Here is a 12,785-nt window from a genome sequence, read left to right as displayed (position 1 = left end):
ACAACTGTAAAACATATCTTGGAGAATTGTATCCATCACGACCAGTCAACATAAGGAATGCCTTTAATAATAGCAACATAAGTCTAAAATGCAGAAAACAAAGTCACAAAAAGGTCCATCAACAGTATGTTATAAAAGAGCTGAGAAAAACTGAAGACTGATATCTTCTAGGTTTAATACACAACTAAATGATAAATCAACATACTAATCACAAATATATTCAGTACACTGGACTAAATGACAGATGCTTATGCACATCAAATACTGTACAGCACCAGTTACAATCCTCTATAACTCAGTTCTTTCCACCATTTCTTTGTGTTTTGGCCTTCTCCTTTTCCAAGTGTTTCTAGAATAAGTAAAAAAGATGAACAGGTCATGCTTGCAGTTTGGAAAAACATTTCATTACAAACAAAATCATAAGACAAAAGTGTTAATAATCAAAACACGAGTTAAACCTTATGAAATTACCTTAAGTTTGTCATAATGTGCCTGGCTACTGCAGTGAACCTTCTTAGCAGTATCTTCATTGGAGTAAAAAAGGAAGCAGACTCTGCAGTAATAACCCATCTTTACAAACTCCACACCTGCAATAATATAAAACTGATGAATTAGTCCTATTAAATACATCCAAACCTAGTCCTGAAACAAAACACCCATGAAGTAATGTAATAAACATCAAACTAATATAAATGAACTACCTGCACCTTAGACTTTGTCTAAAGTTACTAGACTAAAATATGTCTGCTTACCAACTGGAACATTTGGCTCATATGGCCCCAGAGTGGCCAGAGTGGTTTCAGGCTTTTTCACAGGCTGGGCAGGAATGGTGGGAGCAACATTAGTCTCCTGGCTCTTCTCAGTCAGACCAGCAGAAGGGGCAGCGGGTGGAGTAGCAGAATCATCATTTTCAGCCTTCTGCTCAAAGAAGAGCAATAAAGGTGAGTTGTAACATGAGAAAAGGATTACTATAGAAAAAGTAAAAGTACTACATGTCTGCCAGGCTTGTGAAGTAGTTTGGAGCAATAAAGAAGTGATAAAGAATTCCATAATCAATCATCATGATAATTGAAACATAAATAAGCCTCACACAGACAGACACTGGAACTTCACTAAAATAAGCTCACAAACAGCAAATAAGCTAACAAACTGACCGGTTTGTTCTCAGTGTTGTGAACTTCTGTTGTATCTCCACTGAGTTTCTCTGTGTCCTCTTTCTTGACTTCAGGCACACTCTCACTGGATACATCTTGGGCTTCTTTGTCCTCCTGCTCCACTTCTTTTGATGCACTCTCAGCATTATCTGTGGTGGGCTTCTCCTCTTTGGCTTTCTTGATTGGAGGCTCCTCTTCCTTTTTCACATTAGTTTTGACCGGTGAGCTGATCTGGGCTTCTACCTCTTCTTCAGAGCGCTCCCTCTTCAATGTCCGTTTTTCTTCTGGCTCTGAGGATGGAGGTCTATGCCTGCCAGGTTAGAGAGAGTGAATTCGCATAAAATGTTTCAGGACTTAGAAACAAACCTGTGAAGTCATCCATTATACAAAACTAGAAATAGGAATTTGACACTCACCCATGTTTGAGTTGTTTGTATTTCCTACTAACATAGACAACAAGCCGTTTGCCTTGAAACTTTGGTGGATTCTCCTTGCAGGCCTCTGCAAATTTCTCTGCATCCTCACCCCTGTCCATCTCAATAAAACACTGGAAGCCATACACACGAAGCAAAACATTACACTCCCGTTTTATAGTGAGAGAGAGACATGGATAATAAAAGACTTGCCACAACACACCCATTACCTCATTGCGGGATCGATTCAAAAAGTAGCGTCTGATTTTGCCAAATGGCTCTGCAATTTTCAGAAGGGATGCATCTGATGTTTTAAAAGGTGGAATATGTCCAATATAGATGACTCTGCCACTCTGTAAAATGTGGTAAAGCATTAGGTTTGAGACATGACTAATGAATTATAATTTCAAAGTTCAAGAAAGTAATGCATCTTACTTGGATAGTTGGGTAGGTCTGTGAATGGTAAATTTTCACAGTTTTTCCACACACAGATGGTATGACATTGCCACTGTAGAATCGGACCATTGCTTTGGCTTCTTGTTCACTTGAAAGTTCTAGAAATGCCTTGAAACACAGAACATAATCAGATATATTCGAACACTTAATATTTCCAGGAAAGAAAACAAATGCAATACTAGTCATAGGGTTTCCACGATTCCTTTGCCAATCCCTTTGCAAATATTGCCAATACACTGGTTAGTTACAACATTAAAACCACCAACCAGTGAAGTGAATAACACCGTTTGCCTCATTACAATGGGACATGACGCAGCAAGTGCAAAGTCCATTATTGAAGGTGTGTTGGAAGCAGGACAAGTGTGCAAATGTAAGGATCTGAGTGACTTTGACAAGGGCCAAATTGTCATGGCTAGACAACTGTGTCAGAGCATCACCCAAACAATCTCAGGTCTTATGGGTGCTTATATAGTCCGATAGATCGATAGATCGATAGATAGATATGCAAGGAAAGAACCAGGGAACATGGGTGCCCAAGTCTCATTGATGCACATGAGGAATGAAAGTTACACCACTAAGTCCAATCCCACAGTAGAGCTACTGTAGCACAAATTGCCAAAAACGTTCATGCTGGCTATGAAAGAAAGGTGTCAACACAGTGCACTGCAGATGGCTACATATGGGACAAAACAGCTAGATAAGTAGTCTAGTCAGAGTGGCCATTCGATGTCTACAATGAGCCTAGGTGGCATGGAAGCGTCAGGACTGGACCATAGAGAAATGAAAGAATGTGGCTTGGTCAGAAGAAGCATGTTTTCTTTTATGCCATGTGGATGTCCAGGTGCGCGTCACATACCTAAGAAAGTGACCGCATGTGGAAAACTATGGGAAGAAAATTGGCAATGGCAGTGTGATGCTCTCAGTGTGATGGCAATGTTCTGCTGGGCACACTAGTTCCTGGCATTCATGTGCCTGTTACTTTAGCACATACCATCTACTTAACATTGCACATCCTTTTATGGGAACAATAATCCCTAGTGGCAGTGGCCTCTTTCAGCAAGATAATGCACCCTACAAAATTGTTTGGGAATAGTCTGAGACAATACAACAGTTAAAAAGGTGTTGACTTGGCCTCCAAAATCCACAGATCCCATAGTTCTCAATAGAGCATCTGTGAGGAACAAGTCTAATCCACAGAGGCCCCAAATCACAACTTTTAGGACTTAAAGTATCTGCTAATGTCTTGATCCAGATACTACAGGCACCTTCAGAGGTCTTTTGGACTCCATGCCTTAACAGGTCAGAGCTGTTGGTGGCACAAAGGGGAACTACACAATATTAGGCCAGTGTTTTTAAATGTTATGGCTGATTGCTGTACTGTATACCATTTGAAGTTCTGCCTATACACCAAATACTGCATTTTGTTTGGGAGTGACTGCTAAATAGCCTTTGGTGAACTCTTCAGCTATAAGGAGTCAGATGACATTTATTGCAAAATATGACAACAAATAAGCCCAAATAACAGTAATAAGTCATGCATGGCTCTTGATCCAACATTAATGAAGATCTCTAATCTTCTGATGCAATATTTACTTTATGAAGAAATATGAACAAACAACCATTTTAGCAAATCAGGATTTAAGTATACACCAAAACCTACCTCAGGCCTGACGTCCAGCACCAGGTGTCGCACCACTTTCCCAAAGGGCTTAGCCAGAGCCAGGATCTCATCGAGATAACCATAGCTGCGCTTAAATCCAACCACATTGACCACTCTCAAGCCCTGTAAATGAGGTCTTGATTATTATGTCAGTTCGCAACAAGAAATTTACATGGGGGGCGGATTTGCAATTCAGAAAGAGCTGCCTACAAGTTTTATCAGTTCACACCAAGGGTGCTTACAGCTACACAAAAGGTCAGAAAGCAGCATTTAAAATAAGTAAATGAATGGATAATAATAAATAGGATCATCAAAATTCCTTCTCAACACATCACAATGTGCAAACACCACTTGTCAAATAACAAATAGCTTACACCTCTATGAGAAATCTGAGAAAAGTGACTACTTACTCCACTTTCCCTTGATCCACCTGATAAAGATAAAATTGTCACTTAGTAAGATTTTAACTCACCAGAATTTATGTTTATACTCAGTACTGCTTTAGCAATAATAATGCTCATAATCTACTATGGATTTTAATTTTGTCAGAAAATCCAGCAAAGAAATATCTCTAATCATTAATTTACACACAGCAAAACAACCCTTTTTTGGTTGCAATACCTGAAGAAGTTTTAGCTCTAGATTTTGAGTCATGCCTTTCAGCCTCTTCCTCCTCCGCTAGCTCATCCAGAGTCACAAACTCATCCATGTTTTCAGGGAAATCGGATTCTCCAGGTCCCTCCTATAATCACACAGACAGGCGACATTACTTATGTTACTCAAGTGGGAATAAACGGGGAAACACCATCTTTGAGTTTTCAGATTTTTGGCCTATACACATCTAGGTATTAATCCCCCCCCCGCTTATGTAAACCTGCACTAGGTTAGATGTATATTTAAATTAAAAAGCAGCATGACATTGTTTCCATTTATAAAAGCTTTAGTTTGCAAGGTATCCCTTACCTGCTCGCCAAAATGCTCTGGAATGTTCTCATCATCAGCCTCACCCTGTTCCACATCGCCTTGACCATCCATGGATTTGAGCTCTTCCGTGAAGTCCTCCTGGTCCACTTCTGACACAGCTGGTTTCTCTGAGTGCACCTCCTGTTCCAAGTCTGCTTCCTCTGGCATCTCCATGCTCTCAGCCTCGTGTGTCCTGTTCTCAGCTGGCTCTATTGCAGAGTCCTCACACGCTGCTGAGGCTTCAGGGCCTGGAGGCTCATTCATGGCTTGCTCACCCTCACACGTCTGGTTGGCTTCCTCTGTGGCCAGGTCTTCATCGAAGGCCTCTTCCTCTTCGTCATGAGCCTCCACAACACCTTCTCCTTCATCACCAGACCCTTCTGCCAGAACATCCTCTTCTTCATCCTCAGGCTTTGGCTCTTCTGTCTTCTCTGTTGAGCTCTCTCTGGCTTTGGAGCTGGTGCTTCTCTGAGACCTGGACGATGTTTTGGTAACAGTTCTGCTGCTGCTCTTAAGGCTCACTTCATCTCTGTCCTGTCTTCCCTGTCCCCCTTTGCCAGGTGGAACCCTATTTCACAGTACAGAAACTTTTTAAGTCCCCAATTCTTCCCAGACAAATGAAAAGGAATTTCAATATCCCCCCTCCCCCCCGTTTTTTAAGCAAATAAATCACTTACGTTAAGGTCTTGTATTTAGTGCAGATGTTTAGATGGATGGGCCTACGGCTGATAGTTAATGGATGGAGAGTGTAGTACTTCACCAACATCTCTGCATCCTCTGGATTGCTCATTTGCACAAATGCCTATGTTAGAAAGAAACAATTGCTAATATGCACCATTACATTATAGGTTAACTAAGTAGAGGACAGATATATTTTACCTGATCATTCAAGAAAAGGTGTTTTTCAACAGTGCCAAATCGACGGGATACTGTAAGTAACTCCATCTTTTTCTCAGTCTCTCTTGGTAAATTGGAAAAGAACACCACTTGACTGTTTGCACCTTTGATATTTCTGCTGTCCCTCTCAGGTCTATCACTCTTCTGTAAGGAAAAAAAACAAAAAACATTACAAATAGCATTATAATTTCCTTAAATAGAAGAATGTCGACCAACTCTGTCATATGAAAGCATCCCCATACACAGAACTAATATTTTATTCTTCATTTTTGTTTTACAGAGAAATACAATTCAAACTAGTGCAAACATTACATGGCTTCGTTCTGTTAAAAACCATAAAAATGTTATTAATAGAAAGGGTGGTGTAAGTACTTAAAGCTATTTAAATTTATAAAAAGATTGGCCTCCCAATAAACATTTTGAAATTAAATACAATGAAATGAATCCTTTTTAATTAATGTTTTTTTCTTTTCCTGTTTTGATTTCACTTCATGGACTTACCTCAATGACCAACAGCTCCTTGGATAGATAAATCTGTACTTCTTTACCATGCAAGATTGCTGGCTTCTTCTGGTAAAAGTTAGCCATTGCCAGAGCCTCCTCGTGAGTCTGAAGCTCCAAAAAGGCCTGCCAAACACAGATCACATAGTTAAAACATGTACTATTTAATTTCTTGAGAGAAGCTGATGAGTAAAACAACTTAAAATGAAATGGTTAAAACATGCTTAGATTTACCTTGTTCTTGAGCACAAGGTTTTCACGAATGGTGCCAAAAGGGTTGGCCAAAGCAAACAGGGCGGATAACATTGGTTTGCGGTCATATTTAACCACCACCACCCTGCTTCTTATCTGATATTAAAATCAACAAATTCAAAATCATCATCCAAGTAATAAATTATGTCTTAGACTTTCCATTTTAAATCCACAACACGCTGAAGACTGAATTACTGGATAAGCAATCTATCTAGATCATTAACTGTTATTTGGGGGGGGGAAACTGTTATAGACCTGTATGGTATTCCTTACCTTTGGTGGCACAGAGTATGACTGCATTTTGCTTGCCATACCCATGCCAGAATCAGAGCCTAAAAAGTGTAAATAAAATAAATTAATATTTTTTTAAAAATGAAAGTTTCTCAGCTAGATTCTAAATTACTCAAACCAAAAGCATGTAAAATACCTGTTTACTTAATCTACTGTTTAGATGTCTACATATCCGCCATTTCAGTACAGCAGCCCCAAATTTAAATACAGACATATTACCCCAATTTGAATTCATCCCTGATCTCTGTCTAAGACCACTAGATGGAGCAGCCCCCAACAATCCATCTGATCGGCCTTTTGTGTCGAGAGAAAGAGACCCCGACCTGAAAAAGAAAATTAAATGTTCCATTTAAGATTATTTTACTCATTTGGAGCTGAAAATATTTATACAATTAATATTAAATACCAGAATCATAAACAACAAACAAACTTGTCAGCTACATACAGCCTTCTGGAAGGCATCTGGGGATCCCAATCTGGATACCTACAAAAAAAAGTAGCGAGCAGTTTTTTAAATCCCAATTGTCTCCAGGCTTCAATGATTGTGACAATTTCTACCCACTAACTGTAACTGGCTATCCCCTGCTATACGACAACTACCAACAGTCGAGGGGGCAGTGAGCACACACTTCCGCTGGAGACACATCGTCAAGAACCACAAATTTTCAAGATGTTCCCCATGTTGTGCCATCGAGCAGCTGAATGCATTCAGAGGAAAGCACTAACTACCCTTGTCAGCAAGCACAAGCACACATCTACTTGTCTCTGCGATTGGCAGGGAAGTGTGTAATGCCCTCTCTCCCACCCAGAGAGCAGCACCAATTCTGCTCCCTTGGACTTCCAATCATGAACTGCTGAGGCATCATAGGGGCTTGAACCAGTGAAGCCAATGATAAGATGAACACTTTTCTGTTACACTACTTGCGAGCCAGCAGAGAAAAGTTTACAAGTGCTTCTGAAAATGCCTAACCAAAGACAAACAAACAGATCTAAAACAGTGTTGATGTTAGGTGGATGAGAATGCTAAAAAGCTAGCTCCTTGAGAAGATTTTTTGTAAACATTACAAATTCAGAACATAGCAAACACCTAATGACCATGAAAATGAGTAGTGTGTTTAGCTTTATAAATTACTCACAAATTAAGAGAGTACACTCACTCACTCACTGGACATTTAAGTAGTAACACTTGCACCTACACTCAATGGCAAAGTGAATATTGAAGGAAATATTTGTGGTATACATACAGTTGTAGAAGCACCCTCCGATTTTCGGTATGTCGCATCCCAGTTGTGTGTTGAGTCCATTCCTAGCCAACAAACCATTGTGATTATATATATATATATATATATATATATATTTTTTTTTAATCCAAAGAACATTCCAAGTGAGTAACTGCAGTGTACTGTAATAAAAGATAGAGATGTTCAAATTTGTAATGAAATGCACATGGTTTCCAGAGAAAAATTACCTCTGACCAACCTTGTGTACTTCACTAGAATTTTGAATTTTATATATAAAATAAATATTTTTCCATCATCTAGTATAATTAAGAAAATATTGGAAGTTCCCAAAAATTCATTAAAGATCATATTAGACCTAACCACAAAAACAGGCTTCCTATTACAGAAGACAGGCATTGAAATCATATTTGTTATCATCTAGCATAATGGTACGATGAAACATCAAGGTACTATAGATTACAAAAAGGATATAGAAGGTTGTCTGAATGTGAAATGATTCCGAACACTGTATGTGAATCTCAACAGTGATTTACATTTCATGCCCACTCATTATTCCTTACAAACAATGGATGAACACCAAGATGCACGAATGACCCAATTGAACACAGTTTTTGACTCAGGTGTTCTCCGCCATGTGGTTGACATGTTCAGGGAAAGAAAGCATAGATGTGTGCAAGAGACAAGTACTATAACTACTCACCATGGCAGAATGTACATCAAAGTCACAAAGGGAGCACACATGAGGAAACATGTGTGGCATGACTCCCAAGAAATCCTGTATTTTTCCCTGAGATGGAGTGCCCATCCTTCGCTGCATAAAGAGATCGTCAGATGTTGAAGATGACGCCATGCCAAGGCCTCGATAGTGGTCTGTGGAAAGCTCAGAATACTGCCGCTCTCTGCTGCTGCTGCCACCACCTCCGCCACCATAATCTAGCATGTCGTAGCTGCGAGTAGAGACGTCTTGCATGGAACCATAGCCAAAATCGCTCTGGGAGGCACGGCTCTGACTTTGTCCCGAGGAACGGTCCAGTCTTCCTCCCTGCATGTCTCCCCAGTCATCTCGCCCGCCTCTGTATGAAGTATCTGGGGAGTGTGATGGTAGGTCCCCGGCCAAATGCCGACTGGACTCCACCTTACGATTCTTAAGTTGCATGATAAGATGGGGTAGTGTCTCCACACTGATGTTTTCCTCAGGAACTTGAGCCAGCACATCCAGGTCAGTGGGCGAGAGGCCGAGGCTAGCGAACAGCTTCATGGTATTGCTAAGGTGGCTGCCCACCCGGCGGGGCAGCTGGGAGTCGTGGTCTTGGCCATCCCCTCCTCCCAAGCCCCCCATTCCACCAAGCTGTTGAGAAGAGGAGCTGTAGGGATCAGAGTGAGATTCACCCATGCTAAAATTCAAAGTCTCCGCAGCAGCCAAGAGCCCACGGCCTACAGCAAAGCCTTTTTGAGCACTGTCTGGTGTCAGCTTCTGGGACATGGCTCAAAAATAGTATGAATCCAGACAGACGATAAAAAGAAAAGAATGAAGCAGCTGATCAAATTGTCCCAAGAAGGACAGTCCGTGAATAAAAATCCAAGTGTCAAAGATAAGTTCAACGTTGAGAAAGGATGGCTCCTCTTCTATGACCAAATGAAACCGGTCTGTAGAAAGACAATGGAGCAATGATTCTAGCATGCCCTCAACTATTAGAAGTCCCACAGGAAAGAAAGTCAGTGAATTCTACAAATTAGACAATGAAAAGGAGTAACCACTAACAATAAACTGCCAAAAACCCAAAACAAAACCACACACACACACAAACACACACAACCCTGCTCAACTGTAACATGTCCACTATTATCAAGAACTGCAGGAAAGATTATTTAATAGACATGTGCAATAGAACTTTAAAGAGAAAATGTTAAGAATTAGAACTATGCTTGTCCTTACACTGGTCAGAAAAGAATGAAAGCATTGCATATAACAGTCAGAAGAGGAAGACCACGAAGATATGATGCACATGATTCATTTTTAAAATAAAATTAAAGGCAGAAAACTAGGATAGATAAAAATGGGTATTTCAGGTGGGCAGACATGTCAGAAGAAGACAGAACAGCATAAAGTGTTTTAAATCCAAGAGATATGTCCTATTAGAATAAGAGCACCTTCCCATGAAAGAACCAATATTAACTGGAAAAGGATTCTGAAAAAGTAATAAGCATTTGAAGAAGTACTTGAAATTACTTCAACAGGTCAAAACTGAACAAGTTGTGGTCTCTTCACCCAAAGAAAACTAACCAGCTAATGCACACTTTAAAATTAATATCATCATCATAAATACAGTTGGTATGGGCAGCTTTAATAATGAGCAAAAAACGGTGTGCACACATCTGGATAAGTTAAATGAGGAAAAACTAAATGGCACACAAATGTCAGATAGGAAGAAGACGACCACTGAAGTAGGCTGCCCAGCCTTACTGCAGTCTAACAATTGTGGAGACACCGTTTTTGGGCAAAGTCTGAAAAAATGACCTTTTAAGAGGAAAATTTCACCAACATTCAACAATTATTATTTTTTCGCTATTCTTGAGAGGTTTTGGTATGTTGCCAAGTGTTTCTGAAAAGCGGACCTATTTCTGTGCCTTTCTATGAAGTCCAATAATATTAAATCAATTAGCACTAATTCATTATTTTCTAGGGAAAACGAAGGACAAAATTATGGTCACAAGTCACCATTTGATTAAAGATCAAACAGCAAATTACACTTTTTGACAAATTAGCTGCTGACCAGTGTTACACTTTCTCAAATTTAAATTTGACGATATCGATTATATAGACCATTATTATCACTGGTATGGAAAGAACATGCATAATGTGTGCTTCTAGTCTCAGCATCATGTTAAAGTGCAATTTTATAGATGATCAATTTGTATAATGTGTTTCCTTGATAAATAAGTGGGTTCATTGCTTCATTTTAGCAACGTGCACATACAAAAATAATAAATGAAAGCAATGGAGAGAACTGCTCTACTACTGCCATTTTTTATATACAAGTTACCTCTGTACATTTGAAGTTTGTATAGAAGCTAGTCTGTGAGCAAACTTCTCCAACCTCTCAATTCACTGCATGTCTTGCAAGCAAATAAAATTTTAATAACATTGAAGTGTCAACATGGGAACATAATCCAATAGGTGTTATGCTACTGGGCAGCAATGCAAATTCGGTGCACAAAATTTCATAGCTATTGGACATCCTCAAAGTAAAACCCTTGACCATAATTATTTGCACTACCAGGACAAAAAGGGCAACAAGTATTAAAATAAGGGAATGTCTACCAGTGACCCATTGATATGAGGCAAAAAAAAATGCTGTTGTGCATTACAGCAGCATGAATACATTTTCTTTCTGACAAAGTCGATTAAACTATGCAAATGCACAAATAACACACTAACGTAGTTGTCAGTGACTATTTCTGTTAATTTTTTTTCCTTTTTATGAATATTAAACATATAAAACTGCAGAATTTTGGTGGAATTTCCCTTTAACTAGAGCTCCCCACGTTTTTCAGTGTACCATTTGAAAATGAAGAATGTTTCGACATTAAACTTTAAAATCAGCGTGCGTTCTGCTTATGTGAAATCACGTTGCTCACTTACTGATATGACAATAAGAATAGGTTGGGACGATCTCTTACCGCCACATCACGTTTGTTTTAATGTGTTAAATTACAGTGAATTAGCGCAGTTAAGTTCGTGTTTAGAGTGACTCAAGTCCAAGTAAAGCCAAGCGTGTTGTAATGAAATCCACTATAGCGTTAGGTTTGGCAATCAGAACATACGAACTGATTAACAGACAGGAGAGGAAAGTAATAGGATTATTTTTTTAAAGAAAGAAATAAAAAGGAAAAAAACACTCCATGAGCAACAAAGTACCTAATAATGCTGGTTTGCATGCTAGCTAACTAGCTATGTGTTTCTTCTTTTAAAAGCCGTAGGATGTGCAAAGTTAAGAAATGTACGATGGTATTGTATGAGCCAGATGGAAGCTTAAGTTAAGCAAGGAAAAGAGATTGAATCATCACTGCTGTGTTCACACAGATAAACATTGTAGTTAGCCAGAACTTTGCACAACGCTGACATATAAAACAGAATACACTGTCGATTTGACAGTCAAAGTGCAACTTGTATTTAAAGGATATTTATGAATTCAATCATGATCAGCAAGGAAAGGACAAGGAAAGGCCTAGGTTATGTTCACCGAGTGCAACGGTTTCGCTAGCTGCAGCTAACTAGCTAGAAAATCGAGTTGATTTGCCAGCTAGCAAATATCAATAACAATTGTACTTGCAAACCACGATAGGTTAAAGACAGTATGATTAGCTAGTACCAACTAGTAACATATAACGGTATAGCTAGCTAACACGGATACAATGCAAAAACTGATTAGTCAGCAAGGTACAAAAGTGACCAGCTAGCTGGCTAGCTAACTCAAAAGATTCGTACGCTAGCTAACTTAGCCAGCTAGCATGCAAGATATTTCTGCAATTTCAGACACAATTAATAACGCAGATAACCATAATCACTTGTGTAGTCAGAACGTTCTAACCATCAACTTTAAATACTTACATTTTTGGTTTTTAATTTCCCTTCAGGGCGCAAAATCGAAAGCGTGCCTGTTACATGAGACGCTCACTAAAAACCCAGGGCTTTCGCGTATGGCCGCGTCCTAAATGGCGCTCCGAGCAGCCTCGCCAACTACTTTCAACGGAAAGTCGCTAAAGCCCGAAAAGGCACTAGGTGACGTCACGCGCTGCTTAGCATATTTGTGACATCATCGCGTCGTATTTGCGTGCTGCCTGGCGGTGTCTGCCTTTTACATCCGGCTGCTTGACTCGTCTACTCTCTGAGCTCACATATGCTCTATTTTGATACAGCCAAATTCCCAATAAAGCTGTTTTCATTTACATTTTT

General features: G+C 39.5%; 1 protein-coding gene across 3 annotated transcripts; it reads right to left on the bottom strand.

The window, feature by feature from the left end:
- Positions 1 to 45: 45 nt before the first annotated feature.
- On the bottom strand, positions 46 to 12,576 carry LOC113573391 (uncharacterized). 3 transcript variants are annotated; one of them, XM_035532221.2, is made up of 21 exons: positions 12,441 to 12,576; positions 8,529 to 9,475; positions 7,832 to 7,893; positions 7,033 to 7,071; positions 6,807 to 6,910; positions 6,570 to 6,628; positions 6,279 to 6,392; positions 6,045 to 6,170; positions 5,526 to 5,687; positions 5,324 to 5,448; positions 4,647 to 5,214; positions 4,305 to 4,425; positions 4,094 to 4,113; positions 3,684 to 3,806; positions 2,003 to 2,131; positions 1,798 to 1,920; positions 1,571 to 1,701; positions 1,155 to 1,464; positions 753 to 918; positions 472 to 587; positions 46 to 349 (listed from the first exon to the last, which is right to left on the bottom strand). In XM_035532221.2, exons 2-21 carry the CDS (start codon positions 9,309 to 9,311, stop codon positions 296 to 298), a joined length of 3,435 nt encoding a protein of 1,144 aa, XP_035388114.1. In that variant the 5' UTR covers positions 9,312 to 9,475; positions 12,441 to 12,576; the 3' UTR covers positions 46 to 295. The 3 variants fall into 3 exon arrangements, with proteins under 3 accessions (XP_035388114.1, XP_081555163.1, XP_081555162.1); XM_081699037.1 differs by having other exon boundaries at positions 8,529 to 9,176; positions 12,441 to 12,567; XM_081699036.1 differs by lacking the exon at positions 12,441 to 12,576 and having other exon boundaries at positions 8,529 to 12,430.
- Positions 12,577 to 12,785: the final 209 nt, after the last annotated feature.

Source organism: Electrophorus electricus, chromosome 16 (genome assembly GCF_041902795.1).
Source record: "Electrophorus electricus isolate QZ-2024a chromosome 16, ASM4190279v1, whole genome shotgun sequence".
Classification (NCBI taxonomy): Eukaryota; Metazoa; Chordata; class Actinopteri; order Gymnotiformes; family Gymnotidae; genus Electrophorus; species Electrophorus electricus.
The sequence above is the reverse complement of the archived record's forward strand: the minus strand, read 5'-3'. Positions and strand labels throughout refer to the sequence as shown.